Here is an 18,817-nt window from a genome sequence, read left to right on the forward strand (position 1 = left end):
GAAAGTATGTAAAAGTTAATCAAAAGGTTAAGAAATGATGTGTGGTCAAATCGGCAAAAATTAAGTTCTGTTTTATATGGACCACTTCTAATTCCTTAAAATAAACTATCATTGCTTTTTAGGAATGATTTTGAAGATCTTTTTGACATTGTGATTACAAATGCATTGAAGCCTGGTTTCTTCTCACATTCACCAAGTCAGAGGCCTTTCCGGACACTCGGTAAGTTAAAATGTTTTGTATCTTTCCTGTCGTATTTAAGATTTGTTCATTTGCTTACTCAGTAAATGCCTGCTGGCTGACAGCTATGTGCAAAGTATTCTGAGCACTTGTAAGCTAAGCTAGGCTAAGTTCGGTAGGTTAGGCATATTAAATGCATTTTCAACTTACGCTGGGTTTAGCAGGATGTAATTCCATTGTAAAACGAGGAAGATCTGTAATTTATTTTTTTTAAACTGAAGATTCTAGAATATGCATATGTGTTGATGAGAAATGTCTAGTAGAATTGTTTTCAGCTGTGGCAGTTTTGCTTCTCAGGACAAACCTGGCAGCGTCTGGAGACATAGTTGGTTGTCACAACTTGGAAGGGGGGATGCTGCTGGCATCCAGTGGGTTGAAGCCAGAGATGCTGCTAACCAGCCTACAGCACACAGGACAGCACCCCCACCACCCCCAACAAAGACTTATCTGGCCCCAAACGTCAGGAGTGCGAAGGTTAAGACACACTGGTCTAGTAGAAAGGGAGACATAATGGTGTTTTTTATTTATTGGTTTCATGTCTTATATAAATCCTTGATGTTAAGAAATAATCAGGTATTAAAATTAAAATAAGAATACTTTGCATTAAACTAGAAAAAAATTTCACTTTTTTCCCCCCTTTTCACAAACTTGTATTTAAATACATTAACTAAGTACTCAAGAAATGTTTGTTTTTACTTTTATCTGCAGGGTTTTCATATTTTGATCCCAGAAAATCTGTATCTGTTTAATACCTATAATAGTACTTAAGCTGTTTCACAAAGATTTTTATTGAAATTTCATACAGACACACACATACAAACACCAGTAATGGAAAACAATGCACATTAAAAATACACCGAATTTTTAAACACATTGGAGAGCACAAATGCATTCACTTATGCTGGCAAATTACCACATTTATGCAGTATTTCTCTTAAATTGAAGAGTATCTGGAGATAAAAGGGTTAATTTTAAAAAAAAACTGTTACCACATAGAGGTACCTGTCTTACAACTTCTGTGCAGTATATTTTTTTTTCTTTTGGTTTTACAGTATCAAATTGGATTCAAGGACTGACATAATGATGATTCTCTAAATTATATTTTCAGACATTATATTCATTAAAAGAATGTGTATATGTCCATGAATGACTGAAAAATTGTGCTGAACACTGGAATTTGACACAACATTGTAAAATGATTATAAATCAATAAAAAGTGTTAAAAAAAAGTTAGCAAAAGACAAAAAAAAAAGACTTGAAAGTCATCTTGACTGAATTTATAGTATGAAAATGTTATAAATCTTTAAGAGATGAAAAGTCTGGATGGCTTAAGTAGGACCCAAAGTCCTATCACCACTATCTATAATGATTAGAATAAAATGCCTGTGGACCCCAAAATATATGGGATTTCATGCTTTTCTATAGATGTTTGGAAAAGCTTATCTCAGTTTTTTCACACCTAGCAGGAATTAGACTAGAAAAAGATCTCTAAAGTTCTTTCCAGCTTTAGTTTTTCTAGACCTCTGATTTAAAATATTTCGCTGTAAGACACAGTGAATCCTACAGTTTTTGGAGCTAACACAAAATAGTATATTCCCATTTACAAGGCAGAAAGATTGCCAGCACTATGATTAATAAGAGGATACTGTTCATATTAAAGAATCTCTAATTCATTTTGTTCTGTCATAGTATTTATTTTGCTGCTGATTCTGATTCTTCTGCCTCCAGCTGCTCCATCTCAGTTTCCACTGCTGATTTCCCGTCATCTTTCTCTTTAAATGTTGTTCTCCAGCCTTCTGCATTGGCCATCCCTCCTTTCTTCTGCTGTCCTCAGCTCTCCACCATTCTCTGGTTTTAACTGTCACCTACACACTAATGACTCCTAATCCCTTATTTCTTGGCTTCCCTTTTCCCTTAGGCTTATTTTTGTCTTCTAAAATCTTGATGCCCCACAGACCCCACATCGCATGGAACTTGACATACCTATAACAACTCCTTAATTTCCCATATTCCGTAACTCCATTATAACTTTTCCAAGTACAGATCTTGCCCAAGCTAGGAAAATCAGTCATCCTCAGGATGATTAGTGCTTTTCTCTCCCTTTCACCTGTCACATTCCTGCCCCTCTCTTATCATCCTTTACGTAATGAGTGCACTATTACATCAGGTCTGGGTTGTCACTGTACTTAACTGATCTCTCAGCCTTGTAAGCTGCAAACCATTCAACATTCGGCAGTTAATGTTATTATACAATGCAAGTCACTGTCAGTCGGCTCCTACGTGACAGTCCGGTGTCATGTGAATCGCATCACTGCTCTAAATGGTTAAAGTCAAAAGTAAAATTAAGACTGAGGAGGTTGCGGGGATGGAAGGCGCAGCGAGCCAATCCCAGAGCCCGCCGCTCTGCAGCATCCTGAGCACAGTCGCACAGGACTGATGTCAGAGGTTGTCATGGAGACGCAAAAGGGAGGATGGTGCCCCGCAGGTGGGAGAATGAGCTCCTTCCAGCTTAAACCCTAGGTGAGAATAAGAAGTGGGGCCAGGAGCCTCTTCTATGCAAAATTTGTTATTTTCCTGATCCCCATCTTGCTCACTACATGACCCAGCTCCTCACCAGAGCTAAGGCTGGGCAGAGAGGTAAGGGGGTCTGTCCACCTTGCAAGATGTGGAAATTAATTTGGGAGAGGGACCATGTTTGTCTTGTGTTGCAAATTACCCCTCCCTCGCGCCCCCCCAATTTGGGAATCATGACCCAACTTGCTGTCTTTGGTCTCAGCTGTCACCAAATCTTTCCCCAACTCAGATGTCTTTTCCAGAGCCTCACACCGTGTTTTGTCTTGTACACAAGACAGCTGCACTCAGTATTCTGAAATCAAACTGGCTTCTCCTTCCACCTAGGAAGCAAACAGCAACCAAACATGCTGGCCGAGTTGTATTCCTCATCTTCGTTACTGGACCATGCACTGAAGTACAGAAACTTCCATTATCTTCACCCTTTCACATCCAGGATACTGTGCATCAAGCCCTGGGGTTTTCTGGTTTGTTCTTTGTTTTTTCGTAAAATCCTGTTTAATCTACCTCAGAATTATTTCATCTCTGCTGTCCCCTCCCTTCCCTTTAAGCCTTCATCACTTTTCCCCATGGGGCTCTGACTTCTCCCTCTGCCCTCACTTTATACCTGTTTCCTTCCCTTGCCCACTGCCCTCAAATACTTTTCTTTGGCACCGATTTCTGTTTGTTGCTTGCTTTTAATTTTTCGATACAGTTTATATCACTCGCTTATTACTGCTAGGCTTATAGTATACCCAGTCACATACACACAGTCTCATTGGCTCCCCGCTCCCTATAGCATTCTAGGGCTAATTTCAAACCTGGTTGCTAAATTACCTTTTCATCTCTATTCTACTGCTCCCTACATGTGCCCATTACTCTGTCCTTGCTGAGATGAATGCCTTTTATTTTTCTATGAGTTTTTTTTTCCTGTTCTCTCTACACGAGTGTTTCTCTGCTTTTAGTGTACATTCAATGACTGTATCATTTCCCCATGAATTTTTTAACTATTATGTTGACTAGAAATGTACTGGTTTTTTTTTTATTTGTCCATATGCTCTTACAGTAGGAAAATGAGAAGATGTACTTTGTTATTTATAAAACACAGGTGTATCCAGAAGCAAATTATAGTTTTCAAAAGCGTTTTAGTTTGATTTACTATTTTGCTTTAACTGATTGTTGTCTTAACCCATCTTCTAGCTCCAATTTGAAGTCTTTTGAGGGGTAACTGTAACAATGAAGTAGCTCTGGGCAGATTTCTTAACTTTCCCAGGTATCCATTTCTACGCCTGCAAACAAGGGGTAGCAGCCAAGACTTCCTGAACACTGCGTGGCACACTGTCCCATATCATGTGCTTCCTCTGTAATAACCCACGTATACACTCACTCTCTGAGGGAAGTACTGTGATTATTCCCACTTAAAACTGAGGAAACAAATCACACTCTCCGGCCCCTTTGTCCTCTATTTGATTTCCTCTTGAGCTTATCTTCTAGTATTTCTTAATTAAAATTTTTCAAGTCAGTGTCATCATTGTACTTCTTGCAGGGCTCATTAATTTATATTATATGTGGAAAAGCAGGTTCATATAACTGTTTCCCGTAGACCATGAAAAGAAGTGTGAAAGCATTTGGGTTTGTGCAGATTGTGCTTGAAACTTCCATGAGTTTGCTCCTTTGACTGTACAGCTTCCACTTCAGCTGCAGTGCTTTCCCAGGCCTCGCTGGCTCTCCAGCGCTGGGGTTTGGAGTTTTCTGAGTCCTGCAGCGTCCCAGGCCTGCCCTGCACGGCTCAGCACCCTGCAGAGCAGCTCCCAGTGTAGGGGCTGGAATGGCGGGGTGGGGTGGGGGTGCATCTTTCTGTAAAGTGAGTTTTTTGTTTTGGTCTTTGCGTAAAGAAGGGTTTTCTCCTCTTTGTTAATGATTGAGTCCCAATATTTGAAAACTTATAATTCTATAGATTTGTTTTTAATAAGCAGTGGAAAGATTCCCTTCTCACTGTTCCTGCAGAGTGGGTCTCTACATATCAAATGTGAATTTGCTTTAAAAAATATTTGCGTAAATTACTCACTTTCCAGTTGCTACCAAGCCCACATTATTTACATGGTAAGACATTCTGTGCTAATAAAGACAGACAGACATGCGAAATAATTGGTTTTCACTGTGTTTCTCCAGGAATGTGGTGAGTCTTCTTAGACTCTTCATGTTAGGCTAATACATAATTGGTTTATGACCTACTCTTTAGAGAATAGTAGGGTTTTCATTTGACTGTGTGGAAGAATTCAAAAATGGCTGCTGGAATGTCAACCAAATAGGCGTAAGTATTTCTTGGCCATAGCTACCAGTTGCTGTGATGGGGCTTTTAATTATCTGTAAATGTGTTTTTAGAATTCTTCGTTCAAAATACCTGAAGTCATGCAGAAACTCACCTCATATTGTTGTGATGTGGACTCATTATCACCAGTCATGGGGGAGGCTCTGCCTTTGTGAGGGCAGAGGGTGTATGGGATATCTCTGTACCTTCCCCTCAATTTTACTGTGAACTTAAAACTGCTCTAAGGATTTTTAAAAAAAATATGTTATATCCATGAAGTGCTTATGATATATAGGTGATCACTGGATGCCAGCCCCCATCTCCATACGGTTCCGTCTTGTACCTGTCCTACAGCCATGCCACAGTGTGCTCTGTCCAACTGGGTGCTGTCACTTGATTAAAACGTGTATGGTTGTCAAACTGTACTTTCAGAGAATGACGAGGAGCAGGAGGCACTGCCATCTCTGGATAAGCCTGGCTGGTACTCCCAAGGGAACGCTGTCCACCTGTATGAACTTCTGAAGAAAATGACCAGCAAGCCTGAACCTAAGGTATGTTCTGACTGAGGTAGAGTCCTTTGTGGCCACTCGCAGATAGAAACCATCGTGAACTAAAACCGTAAGTCTGCATGCATTCAGCATAGTTATCTGTGAGGGAATTGTCTGCCTCTGTCTACCAATCTCCTCTTCTACCAGTTCTGCTTAAACAAGCCTTTCCTTTCTTGATGTGCACTGGGTCTTTATCTGTAACAGAAAAGCAGAGATTCCAAGCAGGCCACAGACCTAGGGGATATGCTGGATCAGTGTGTGGAATACTTGAAGAATGACATCCTGATAACTGTCCATCAAAAACATGTTTATATATGAAACAAGTAATAACTAGTTATACTATAGACCAGTCTAAAGACACACTGGCTTTTGACATCCTGGTCACATTACTGATGTTGGACTTTGGTATATGTTTAACAGCAGGACCCTTTCTTCTAAAAAATGTTCGCCAGGAGCCCCATGATCAGGAGAGGTCACGGGGTCACTGGGTCACTGTCCCTGTTCCATGGGCTCCCACACTGTCATAGCCCCCTGGGGACTCCTGACTTTGAGGTTCTGGTTCATATTCCCTCAGCTTTGTTTTCTCATCTGTAAATTGAGAGGTGTGGACAAGATCAACAGGGCTTTGCCTCAGAACATCTGGGAGGTTTCCCAGAGTCCGCTTGCCCAGCCCCACCCACTCTCAGAGATTCTGTTTCAGCGGGTCTGGGTGGGGCCCAGGACCGGGGAAATGGGTTGTGCTGCGCATTCCTGCTAGCCTAACCCGCTGCCCCAGGCTGTCTCCAGTATTTCCCCCGCTCTTCACTGGGCAGGTTTACCTTTAACATACGGTCTCTTTCATTTTTTCATTGAATTGAATTAATTCACTAATCTCCTGCCTGCCTTCTACCTGCAAACGAGTTGTGTAGCTTTCTACACCCGACACCTGATTCCTTGCGAGTCAGACAGGATAAGAGGATGGTCACCTGTGAAGTTCTTCAAGGAAGTTTAAGATATGTTTGCAACTTTTACACGTCTTACTCTGATTGCTGTTGAGGAATTTCCTTCTGCCTTCTGCAAGATGAACACCTCTCTCTCACAATTCTCATGTCTCAAACAGAATTTGCCGTCTGACTTACAGGTTGTTTACTTTGGTGATAGCATGCATTCAGATATCTTCCCAGCCCGTCATTACAGTAACTGGGAGACGGTCCTCATCCTGGAAGAGCTCAGTGGGGACAGAGACGGGAAGCCTGAGGAATCAGAGCCTCTGGAGAAAAAGGGAAAGTATGAGGTAAGGGTTCTCTTGGGCTCTTTCCTTGAAAGGAAAAGCTTTGTGTTTGACATATCTTGAAAAGTGCTTGTTTGTGCCTAGAGTGATGTAATCTCTTGGCACCTACTGTGATTTCCGTGCCATTTCAGCGCTACAGTTGATCTTGCTGATAGTTTTTAAACAGTGCTCAGACAGTGCTGTGGACCATGTGTCTGTCTGCCCAGCGCTCTGCCTTCACCCAGGGCTGTGGGACCATGGGCGTGTTTGGGCTGATGACGAGGCAGCCCGATCCTGACTCACTGTAGTTACCCTCTGTCTCTTCTGCTTGGCCATGAACTCTTCACAGGTCTAACGTAACTAAGTTGGTAGCTCCTTTAGACTTACTCGGGAGCCACCTAGAATGAACTTAGGTGAAGACTTGAGGGAAAGAAAAGTAAAACATGCCATAAATCTAGAAAGGGAAAATAGTGTATAAAAGCAAAACTAAGCAAGAAACAAGGAAGGAATGGGAGCGCTTGACCAAGTGACAGGGTTAGAACAAAGGCCTCAGAAGCTTCCAGGCTTATCCCTGAGCTCCATCCCTCATACTGTTGAGGTCCTAGGAGAAGTGAAGTTTTAGAGGACGGATTCCCTTGTCTGCTGGGGTCAGAGACATGTGTTTTGCTTCAGAACTCCCAACGGTGGCCAGAGCATTATGTTGAAAAGCCAAAGCATCCTTGTACTGCTTGACTCCAAAATTACCCTGGTCTGAGTGAATGCCGTCGTGTTTCTGGAGTTTGTTTTTAAGGCAGTATTGACGGGCCCATCCTAAGGATCTTTCAGGCCAACTTATGTATCAGATTTGTGAAAAATGCTGTCATACATAGTTTTAGTTTAAGGTAGATGAATTAACTATGTGGGGTTTTTTCCCCCAAAATTATCTTTTAATATAAACCCAGAGCCACAACTTCTAAAAGTCTGACTGCTGTCATATTTAAGTTCCGGTCCATTCCTCTGCATAGCACACTTCTTCCATGCTATCTGAGCTCAGATTCTTTCCTGCTTCCCTGTGGAGGAGAACGCAGACATCCTCAGTTGCTGCAGCAGGAGGGGAAAGTCCGTAAAGAGAGCTGAACAGAAAGCAGCATCTGAGGAGTCTTCTATTTTGTGATCATTAAGAAGAATGTAGTTTAGCTTTCCTAACCATATGTCAAACACAGAACATAAATAATATGCAGTCTTTGAGGGAGTACAAAGTCTGAATGCAAAAGGATTTAATTCCATATTTCTGGTTACTTTATTCAGCCTAACTAGAATTTCAAAAGTATAATTAAAAACCAAATTAATCAGATCATTTCCAGATTGATGGTGTGAGCCAGAACGTTTACATTTATTATGTTCTGTGGAATTTAGCATTTTGTTTTGCTTAGGCTTGAATTCAGTTTCTCATACATGTACAGTAGTTTCCATCCTCAGTAAAACCATCTGGAATGTGAGCATCACTGACACCTCCCTTCATTTGTAACAAAAGCTCAGGATAAGGACAGAGAACATCTCAAATGGTACTTCAGTGTCTTTTGCCTAGAAACTTTTTCTAAAATCTTAATACATCCGATTACCCAGTTGACCATTAAACCAATTCCCATTTAAGATGAAAAATACTTCATAATAAGGAAAGGCTACTTGCTTGACCTTGGTGATTCAAGCATTTTGGTGCCTGCTGATTCTTCGCAGCCATGACATAGTTCAGTTTTATATAGCAGTAGTAAGTATTTCAATATTAGGGACATTTTCTCCTTTGTTCTCATAAAGGGTATAATGAGTTTGGAGTTACATTCTTCTTTCCAATTACTTTCCATGAGATATTTTCAGTTGGTTAGGTTTTTTCTCGGGGCTCTTTAATTGTAAATCTTGTCGATAAAACTAAATTGCAAGTTAGGTAGAAGAAATTGGTTATATTCAGGTTTTTTCCTTCTTCTTCTTAAAAACTTCTTTTCCCTTTCCATTGTGATCAGTGACCATGGCATCATTTATACACACATATACCTTTTTTTCATTTTTAAGACTAAATGAGTCATTTCTGACTCATTAAACTATGGAAAGAGAAAGTTACATATGTAACTTAGCTTACATGTGTTTAATTCTCTGTCCTATATACATCCTTAATAAAACCACTCACTGTGATTGAGACAGGATTTGATGTAACTCTCTACACAAGACATATTTCAGAACAATACTCAAAAATTTTATCACAACTGTCAGACATAGGAGCTTATTGGATTAGCAGAGATCTCTTAAGGCCACTCGTTATTAAACAAACAACCAGTCTGACAACATTCTCTTGTTCAGCAGCTACTAAGGATGAGAAGGGGTTCCCAGACAAAGCCAGGAGAGAATATTTTAAAGGACTGCTGAGCTTTGTTTTACTTTTTATATAGTACACAGTCTGGTTAAACAACTCAAATTCCTACAGAGTTTTTCTCTTTTGATTTACTTAGTGGAGGGGAAAATTTACAATGAGGTTGAACGCTAAATAACCACAATTTTTATTCTATTTCTTGTTTCAGGGACCGAAGGCAAAAGCTCTAAATACATTATCTAAAAAATGGGGCTCTTTTTTTATTGATTCGGTTTCTGGACTGGAAAACATGGAAGATTCTTTGGTTTATACATGGTCTTGTAAGAGGATCAGTACTTACAGCACTATTGTGATTCCAAGCATTGAAGCAATAGCAGGTAAGGGAGAAAATACTTTGAAAGCTTTTCCTGTTACTGGACAGTATTGACCTGAAGTACTGGAATTCCTTTCTTTAAAAGAAGAAAATCTGCCCATGACTTCTATAGATTTTTCTTGGGAAACATCTAGATATGGCATTGTAAGTAGTTACGACCTGCCTGTCCACTGGAGCCAATTACAAATGCTGTACAATTTTTTTTTTCTTAAGTCTGCTTGAAGTCACAGGATAAAGGTACAGAAAAATTACCAGGACAGGATGCTAAGGAGGCCAAGTAGGGTGAACCTGACTTTGGGGCTGCGTTTTCCCCTGACTGTTTGCTAACTCAAGAGAGGGCACAAAGACGTAAGTGGGCCTTTTCAGTAGTTTCATGAACCTACAGCGGTACAAAGTGGAGAGTATGGCCTGCCAAAGGAGGGGTGGGCCTGGCGGACTCTCTCAGCCTGTGTTGAGTCCCTGAAGGAGGTTGCCTTGCAGTAAGGATGATTTGGAAGTAAGCATTCACAGGGACTAAAGCTCAGCTTTCCGTCAGCTGAATCCCTAAAATTGGATTGAGAAGATCCTAGTTTAGTAGTGCCCAAGGCACCTGGTAAAAATCAATGACTGTTCTCTTTTGAGGAAGGTAACATCATTCTAGTACTCAATTATTTCAAAAGACATATAAGGTTCAGCACATAATGAAAAATAGCCAGGCACACAAGAATATAAGACTGTACTAACAGAAGTAACCAAGTTTTACTATGGACAAGTACAGAAAAGAAAGGAATAAGGAACTTGGTAGAGATACAAAAACTATAAAAAGAATGGAAATTCTAAAATTAAAATATTTTAATGATCAAGAACGTAAATGGATGAGTTTAATAGGTTAGACGCAGGAAAAGTGAATTAGTACACTGGAAAATAGGCCAAAAGAAGACCTATGGAGTGAAGCCTGAAGAGAAAAAAGCATGGAAGATACAGAAGAGGGACTAAGACATGGGAAATCTAATGAGAAGGAAAAAGATTTCTATAACTAGAATCTTAGGAGAGAATAAGCCAAAAAAAAAAAAAAAAAGACGAACTTATTTACAAAACAAAAACAGACTCACAGACATAGAAAACATACTTGTGGTTACAGGCAGGGGTTGAGGGAAGGGGGTGGAGACAGGTGGATTGGGAGTTCAAGATTTGCAGATACTGGCTAATATATGTAAAATAGATAAATAACAATTTCATACTGTGTAGTGCAGGGAACTATATTCAATGTCTTGTGACTTATGGTGAAAGAAAGTGAAAACGAGTAAATGTGGGTCCATGTATGACTGAAGTATGCTGGACACCAGGAATTGACACAACATTGTAAACTGACTACAATAAAAATATACATTTTTTAAAAAAAGGTCCTATTGCATAGCACAGAGAACTATATTTAATATCTTGTAATGGCCTATAATGAAAAAGAATACAAAAAGTAATATATATATATATGTGAATCACTAAGCTGTGCTCCAGAAATTAACACATTAAGTAAAAGATTACATGTAGTAAATCAACTATACTACAATTAAAATAATAATATTGCATTAAAAAAAAAAAAAGACTGCCCAAAGCTCTATGGATTTTCCCGCTGCCAGGCCCCCACCCCGCACCCAGCTGGGATTCAGTTGCCCAAGGAGAAAGCTGTGGCGGGCAGTGGGCGCACTTCACTACTGCTCCTTGTTCCTGCCCAGGAATTGTGTCTCTCTTCAGCTCTCCAATGACTTCACTCTGATGTCTTTATTTTATCTAGCTTTTCTAGTTCTGATTGAGACCTGGAAAGTCAACTTGTTGATTTTAAACTCAGATTCTTCTCCCTTAAAATTGGGTATACTACCCTGGCAGGATGGATGTGACCGAAAGTAAAGCAAGATAGTTACGAGTTATTGCTAGGATGATGATGACCCTAAGATATGTATGACCTTCCAGAAGGTCCATCCTCTATGCCAATATACAAATCCATTTCTCACTGATTTCAAAAAAATGGTTTCTTCTCTTAATTTTGTTCCATGCTTACACAGATAAAATTAAATGAAGAATATATTTCTTCGTTTTACGTACAATTCTTCTATTAAAGCAATGGACCATGTAACTTGGAGGGACTGGCCCAGAATTAAACTATTATTTTTAACTCTTATATTTCACTTTCTTTCCTTCAAAGGGATTCAAATTTATAGTGAGAGAAGTATATTTGTATGATAATGGAAGTCACTGAATTATTCTAATGTACCTAGATAAAAACTGTTCAGTGGGATATGGTTGTGAAATAGTGAGAAAGTCCAAAGTGGATCTCCATTATTCCAGGATTTAAATATTTCTCAAAAAAATTGGAAAGTAACCCCTTGTTTGTTGTCTGAGGTAATCACTTCTTAAAGAAGCAATAATAACATCCATGCATCTTCCATTTTCATTTTCGAAAAGCTTTCTTCCTCAGCACACTGGAAAAGAACTTGGCAGAGCCTTTGCCTTCTGACTTTTCTCAGGAGAAAACACTGAGTCAGACTCACCAGTAGTTAAATAAAAGCTAAACAAGTACTGATTCTTTTGGTGGAAAAGAAAGAGTTGGTGTGTCATATTCAATTGTTGATTTTGATGTTCAGGACACTTCTTCAAAAAGCAAAATGTTAGTCTCTCTTTAAGTTAGACTCCATGCTATGATCACATTCTCATAAAGAAGTTATACCTTACGCAGAACAGAACTTGAAATTGATTGTTTCAGTGACATTCAGTAAATTTGGATAGTACTGTGTGATTTACCTCCAAGTAAGAAAAATGGCTAAAAGAAAAATAGTGTTGTGATCACGGCTTTAGACATGTTGAAGGTAGAATCTTTATACAAATGTTATCCTGCCAGTATCTTTCTTCCAAGTCCCAAGAATTGTTCTGTTTCTGTGTTATATTGTTCTACATTGAACTTACTGTTTAAGAATATTTATTCATTTTGATTCACTTTATTAAACTGTTAGATAATGTGGTTATTATAGTATATTTAGTACATAAAGTTTAATAGAATATTATTGTGGTAGACAAGAACTTGGTTCTTTGTCTACCTTTCTCATCTCTTCCAAATAGCACCCAACAATGACTTTTCAAAGCCAGATGTCTCCCTCTTGCTGAATCCCCAATCCGGAGATCCTTGTTTTAACAGAACAATCATCTGATCTCAGTTTGGCTATTCCATATCCAGATTTCTTAAGCTCAATAGACTTTTTCTGATATCTGGGAGAGAGAATAAAATTCTTGTTTTAAATGAGATAGGAAATGAAAAAACAAACTTGATACTCCCCCTTAGTCTCTTAAAACCTTTTTGTATTCAATGTAATGTTTCTTTATTTGTAGATAGTGTTAGACTTAGTTATCTCATTGACTTTTAAATGCTTAGAAGCCATTTTTTTAAGTTTGCCACGTACATTACCATGATGGTTAGTTTATAAGCATTTTGATAATGTTATCATTTTAATGTTGTAAGTATATAGGAGAGACTGAGAAAGAGGTGGCTGGGTCAGCTCTTAGCCTGTATCATTTTGGCAGCTTAACGGAAATCCAGGACCTTAGATGCCCTTACTTTAGAAACTCAGTTTTATTAATTTACCTTCAGTGCCTTTTTAGTACATGGCTCTAATTTGAAGCAGTGAAGACCGGTGAAATTTAGTAATACTGAATTGTTTCCTATTTACAGTAAGCTTAGCTTTCTCTGTCATAAGAAAGGCAGTGTTCCTGCTTCCCAATCTTTAGCACTAGTTTTCTCCTCAGAAGGAGTACCTGTTTGGGTCTTAATGATTCTCACTTTAATATAAAGTATAATTTTGATGCTAGTATTTTCAAAATACTCAGTACTACCAAATGTCTTACTTGTGAAATTGTGAAATAAGGATTATTAGCCAGTATCTGCATGAAGAATGAATGTCATTACACGACATCTATCATAATGTTTCTCTTGTAATATTTCTGGTAATGGTTCCTTGAAGAAACTTGGGAAGAAAATATCTGAAGGCTAGCTTTTGAGAGATTTTTATGAAAATGTCATGATGTCCCACCATCAAGAAAGTATGAATTTTATGTTCTCTCCCGATTCCCCTTGTGGCTCTCCGTGTAATGTTGTGCATATTAAAATCCTTCTTTAGCTAAGCATTAAAGATCATTCTTTTTTTTCTTTAAAGATCATTCTTAGTAACTTATTACTAAGGGCTATGAAGATTATTAGTTTTCTCATTTACCAGTTAGTCTTCTCAGTAAAACCAGAGAGATATTTAAATATAAAAAAATTAGATGAGTGTTCCTATTTTATGTGTTAACTTTTGTGTGGAGAGTTTAAGAGTTTACTCAATATTTAGAGCTCTGAAGATGATTTGCAATATCTCTAAATGTCATTTGAGTTAAACATTACTGTAAATTTTATAAGGAAAGACATCTACAGTCTTCACTCTAGGTACAACCTATCCAGGGAACAAAAGAGTATTAAAATTATGAAACTGTAAAAAAATGTTTCATTATCAGTAAGTATCAAATTTTGATTTGTTTATATTTATGAAAAGCCTTTTGAGATGTGCAGAATAATTTTTCTTTTTTTCCAGAATTACCTCTGGACTACAAATTTACAAGGTTCTCTTCAAACAATTCAAAAACGGCTGGCTATTACCCAAACCCTCCATTGGTCTTATCAAGTGATGGGACACTGACAACCAAATAAACTAACTTTACTGAAAAGTGAAGTGAAGAACCATATATGCAGCAAATGTACTGTAAAATTGTTAATTTTCAAAAAAATACTGTAAAATGCTTTATAGGAACAAATTCATAATGAAAAGTGACCGAGAAATTGATGTTTTTCCATAGGACTCCTTTCTAGATAGATCACCTTGATACCCAACAACTCTCATTATATTAAAACCTCTAAATCTTACAACTGAAAAGAACCTTATTAATATTTTCTATACCAATAGTTCTGAGATTAGAATCACCTGGGGATATATGTACACGTATCGTAACAGATACACGTACATATTCACACATTTGCCTAGACCAGTGATTCTCAAAGTGTGGTCCCCAAACCACTAGCATAGCAGCACCTGCAAACTTGCTAGAAATGCAAATTTGCAGGCCCCATCCCAGACCTGCAGAATCAGAAACTCTGAATGGGACCCAGCAATCTGTGTTTAATAATAGTGTGATTCACACTGAAGTATAAGAACCACTGGCTAGACCAGAACCTCCGGACATTGGTTTAATTGGTCTGGGAATACAGATGAGCATTGACATCTTTAATTATGTCCCAGAAAAAAATGCAGCCAGAATTGGGAATAACTGATCCTACACCTGTTCTTTCAGTTTATAGTTAAGAACACCAAGTCTAGTGAGAGTAAATTATTTTTCCAAACTATCAGATTTTATGCTACTTTTGTGGTTTGCAAAACAAGGAAATAGACGTGATGTCTTCTGAGACCACACAGCCATAAGGAGATAGGGATGTCTGAAGAAGCCATGTATTTCAACCTCCAGTGTTACCCATTAAGGTTTTTTTCCTCCCTAATAATATTAAAGGCTGTTCATTTTTACTCACTTTAAGGCATGTATTCTCAGTAGGACAAAAATTGGTTTTTGGAGTGAAAAAAATCCTAAGATTGTGGCCCTCCACATCTCAACTCAGTAAAATCTTATTCCTTAGTATTAAATTTCTCTCATGAGGGAGAAATGTAATTTAAAGCTAAATTTATTAAATTTCTCTCTTAGGGTAGGGGGGTGATAATGAAAAAAAGAGATTGAAAAAAAATTGCTTTCAGGGGTTTTATAGTTATACTACCCTCCAGAATTATTGTGTTCTTATGTGTTATGTATAGTCAGTCATATTAATAGTTATTTGTTTCAAGATGTTTGGAGCCAGATAATGTTTACAATATAAATTCCTGGCTATACTTTATGCTGTAATTGCACTCTGTTAATCACGAACAGTATCCGAAAACACACTGGTCACTTTCACTTTGCTTGGATTGTAGCAGAGAATTTAGCATATTGATGGATGCAATGAAAAGATAAATGTTTTGTTATATTTTTAAATGTTCAAATAATCCCAAATACATTGTGGGGATGAGTAACTCAGGGTAGGTAAACAGTTACTGAATTGTTTTTTCGTCAAAGTCAGTAGCTTTCCTTGATATCTACTGGTAAATGTTAATGTATTTGAAATTGAATTCCAAAATCTCATTGGAATATGACAAGGAGCATATACAGTCAAGCTTAGGGCTAAATGTAAGATGCGTTTCATGTATACTTTCAGTAGGCATTTGATTTCTTTTAAAAATAAAGTATTTTTCCTTATGCATGTTTATTTTGTCAATGGCAAAGGATAATACATCTTTAAATGCTTATAAACTGCTATTGTTAATATAAAAAATGAAAACTCCAAAATGAGTTAATTGTACTTTTTTTGGCCACTGAGGAGTGAAAAAAAAAATTTCTTTCAAGTCAGAAGTTCTAGTCCTACTTTTACCAGTACCTACCTAAGAAATCTGAACAAGTTACCACCTACATCAAACCTCAGTTTTTTCCATCTTATCAAAAGAGAAGGCTAAGAGTTTGCTTCTAAGTTTCCTTCCTCTTGTCTAGCAGAATCAGTGCTTCTAAGGAATGCTGTTTTTCTGTTGGACTATAATTAAACTTCTTAAATTTTTATTTGTTTCTATGAAGTGCCAGTGTTTGTATATGAAGAGTAAAAATAAAAAATGGCATAATAAAAATTTTAAGGGGGTATTAGAGAGGAAAAGCTGTGCATTCTTTAACAAAGTTACATGCAGTAAAAAAGGAGGAAAATGGTATGAACGGACAGAGGACTTAAGTTTAATATTAGCATCCAGGCAGACATTCGTCGTCTAAAAGATACCTACAAATAAATGCAAAGGAGCTGAGATTTTCTTTGGTGGCTATTGTTGATCTCAGCAGAGGAAAGATCTGAATGGCACAGTGGTCAAACGGTTTGTCAGAATTTAGTATTTGGAATATTGCGGGAGCAGAAACTCAACCATGAATTGTAATCTAAAGTTAGTTATTTCTGAATTTGTTAAACTCTAAATTGAAATCGTGTTATTTCCCCACCAATATGCATATCCAGCAATAACTTTATATATATTTAAAGCATATACAGTTGAGCCTTGAACAACTGGGGTTTGAACTGTGCACAGTCCACTTATACTCAGATTTTTTTCAGTAGTAAATACTACAGGACTACACTGTCCATGGTTAGTTGAATCCACAGATGGTGAACCAGGAATACAGAAGGCCGACTGTAAGATAGACTCAGATTTTCAACTGCATTGGCACCTCTCGCCCCTGTGGTGCTCAAGGGTCAACTATATACACATATTATAAATGGACGCATATATCTATACATGCATACATATATCTTAGTGAACTGGTTTGAGTGAAAATTAAATCTGTATTATTTTACATAACAAACCAGCACAAAAGGGAATATCAAATGATTTATTTTATAGAACAATGCTGACTTTATGTTAGAATCACCTGGATACCTTTTTTGTTTGTTAAATGTGTGATATTACAGTAATATTCCCTTACTTCTTCTCAGGCTCTTCTTGAGCACAAGGTTGTCCTAAGAGTTGGCTTCCAGATAAGAGCAGGACCTGAATGTATTTGAGAGCTAACTCAACCAGTGTGGTCCAGTTGCTGCCCCAGAAAATCCTTGGGCACGGTCCAGGCACATAGGGTGAATTCAAAAAGATGCCCCTTTTTGTTGTTAGTCTCTAATTATCCTCAGAAGTAATTTTTTTTAAATGATAACGAGCATTGACTCCTCACCAGGCTAATTCATGTGCCTTATCTTATTTACTTCCTATAGCAACTATATGAGGTATGTATAATTATTAAAATTTTACAGATGAGCAGATTAATTCAGAGGTTAAGTAATACGCTTGCTCCAAGTTGCACTCTTACTAAAGAACAGAGTTTATATATAAACCAAAGTTTGACCCCCAAAACCATGCTGTTAGTTGACTGACACATAAAAATATCCCAATATTGAATCTGGATTGGGGCAAATTATCAGCATAAGACCATACTTCAATTTAACAATCACACCACGCTAGGACGTGTGAAGGATTAGAAATAGACTCGGGCTCTGTTCTAAAATAATTTATAATTTAATAAAAAAAATTAAAACAAATATCTAACTTACCTAGAAGACTAAGAATCTCAGGAATCCTAAAATATGTAATGAAGTCTGCTCTTCTTGGAATCCATAATATGCTAAAGTCATCAGTAAGCAGGTCTACTCTTTCTTCATATTCAGGTTCAAACGTTCACCTTGAAAACTTAGTGCATTTTCCTCTCTGGTGCTGAGGAAACCAAAATGGAGAAGGAATAATGAGAATGGGTCCAAGTAAACTTAGCAGGAGATGGGATATCTGGGCCTAGAGAGAAGCCGGTTATCACTTAGGGTGACAACTACAACACAGACTGCTTGACAGTCAGGTTCTTGTACCGTGTACCTGCTCTCAGACTAGTAAAAAAAAAAAAAAAAAAAAACTTCATTTTGCTTTCTTGGTACTTTGGCCTTGGTACTTCCTTGGTAAAGACCAAAGTTTACTGAAGTTTAACAAAGCTTAATAGAGAAGGAATAAATTACTAAGCACCTGTTAAAAGCAATCACCAAGTTGTATCAAAAGTAAATATCCAGGGGAGGAGAGTGTAGCTCAAGTGGTAGCGCACATGCTTAGCATACGGGAGGTCCTAGGTTCAGTCCCCAGTACCTCCTCTATAAATAAGTAAATAAAACAAATTACCCCCCCAAATAAATGAAACAATTAAAAGATTGTTTTTTAAGTAAATATTCATTCTCTAAATTTAATAGAGATGTTAACTTTTTTTTATAGTTTTAGCAATAAATTTCAGAAGTGTAATAAGTCCTTTTGGTGCAATTACTCTCTTCCATGATGGGAACAAACTGCCAATTTCATTCATTTATGCAGCAATCATCATAATTATATATGTAAATTCAGGAGTGTTTTAATCTATAATATAGAGTCCTGTTATTAGTTAAAATAAGTGATAAAGAAATATCCCTTTCAAAGACCTCCGTGAATGGGTTATGAATAACATTTACCCGTTACCTAATGCAAGTACACACAGTGAGGTCAAACAATACTGCAACGTCAAAGTTTGAAGCAGAGAAAGGCTTAT

General features: G+C 37.6%; 1 protein-coding gene across 1 annotated transcript in view; it reads left to right on the plus strand.

Moving 5' to 3' along the window:
• Positions 1–15,943, plus strand: part of NT5DC1 (5'-nucleotidase domain containing 1) — a 110,747-nt gene extending 94,804 nt beyond the window's left edge. Inside the window, exons 8-12 of the mRNA XM_072965769.1 lie at positions 123–220; positions 5,532–5,650; positions 6,768–6,920; positions 9,446–9,614; positions 14,203–15,943. Coding sequence (XP_072821870.1) covers positions 123–220; positions 5,532–5,650; positions 6,768–6,920; positions 9,446–9,614; positions 14,203–14,318 — 655 coding nt within the window. The 3' untranslated portion in view covers positions 14,319–15,943. The remainder of the gene's footprint in view (positions 1–122; positions 221–5,531; positions 5,651–6,767; positions 6,921–9,445; positions 9,615–14,202) is intronic.
• The last annotated feature ends 2,874 nt before the right edge of the window (positions 15,944–18,817 follow it).

This window comes from Vicugna pacos, chromosome 8, assembly GCF_048564905.1.
Source record: "Vicugna pacos chromosome 8, VicPac4, whole genome shotgun sequence".
In the NCBI taxonomy this organism is placed as follows: domain Eukaryota; kingdom Metazoa; phylum Chordata; class Mammalia; order Artiodactyla; family Camelidae; genus Vicugna; species Vicugna pacos.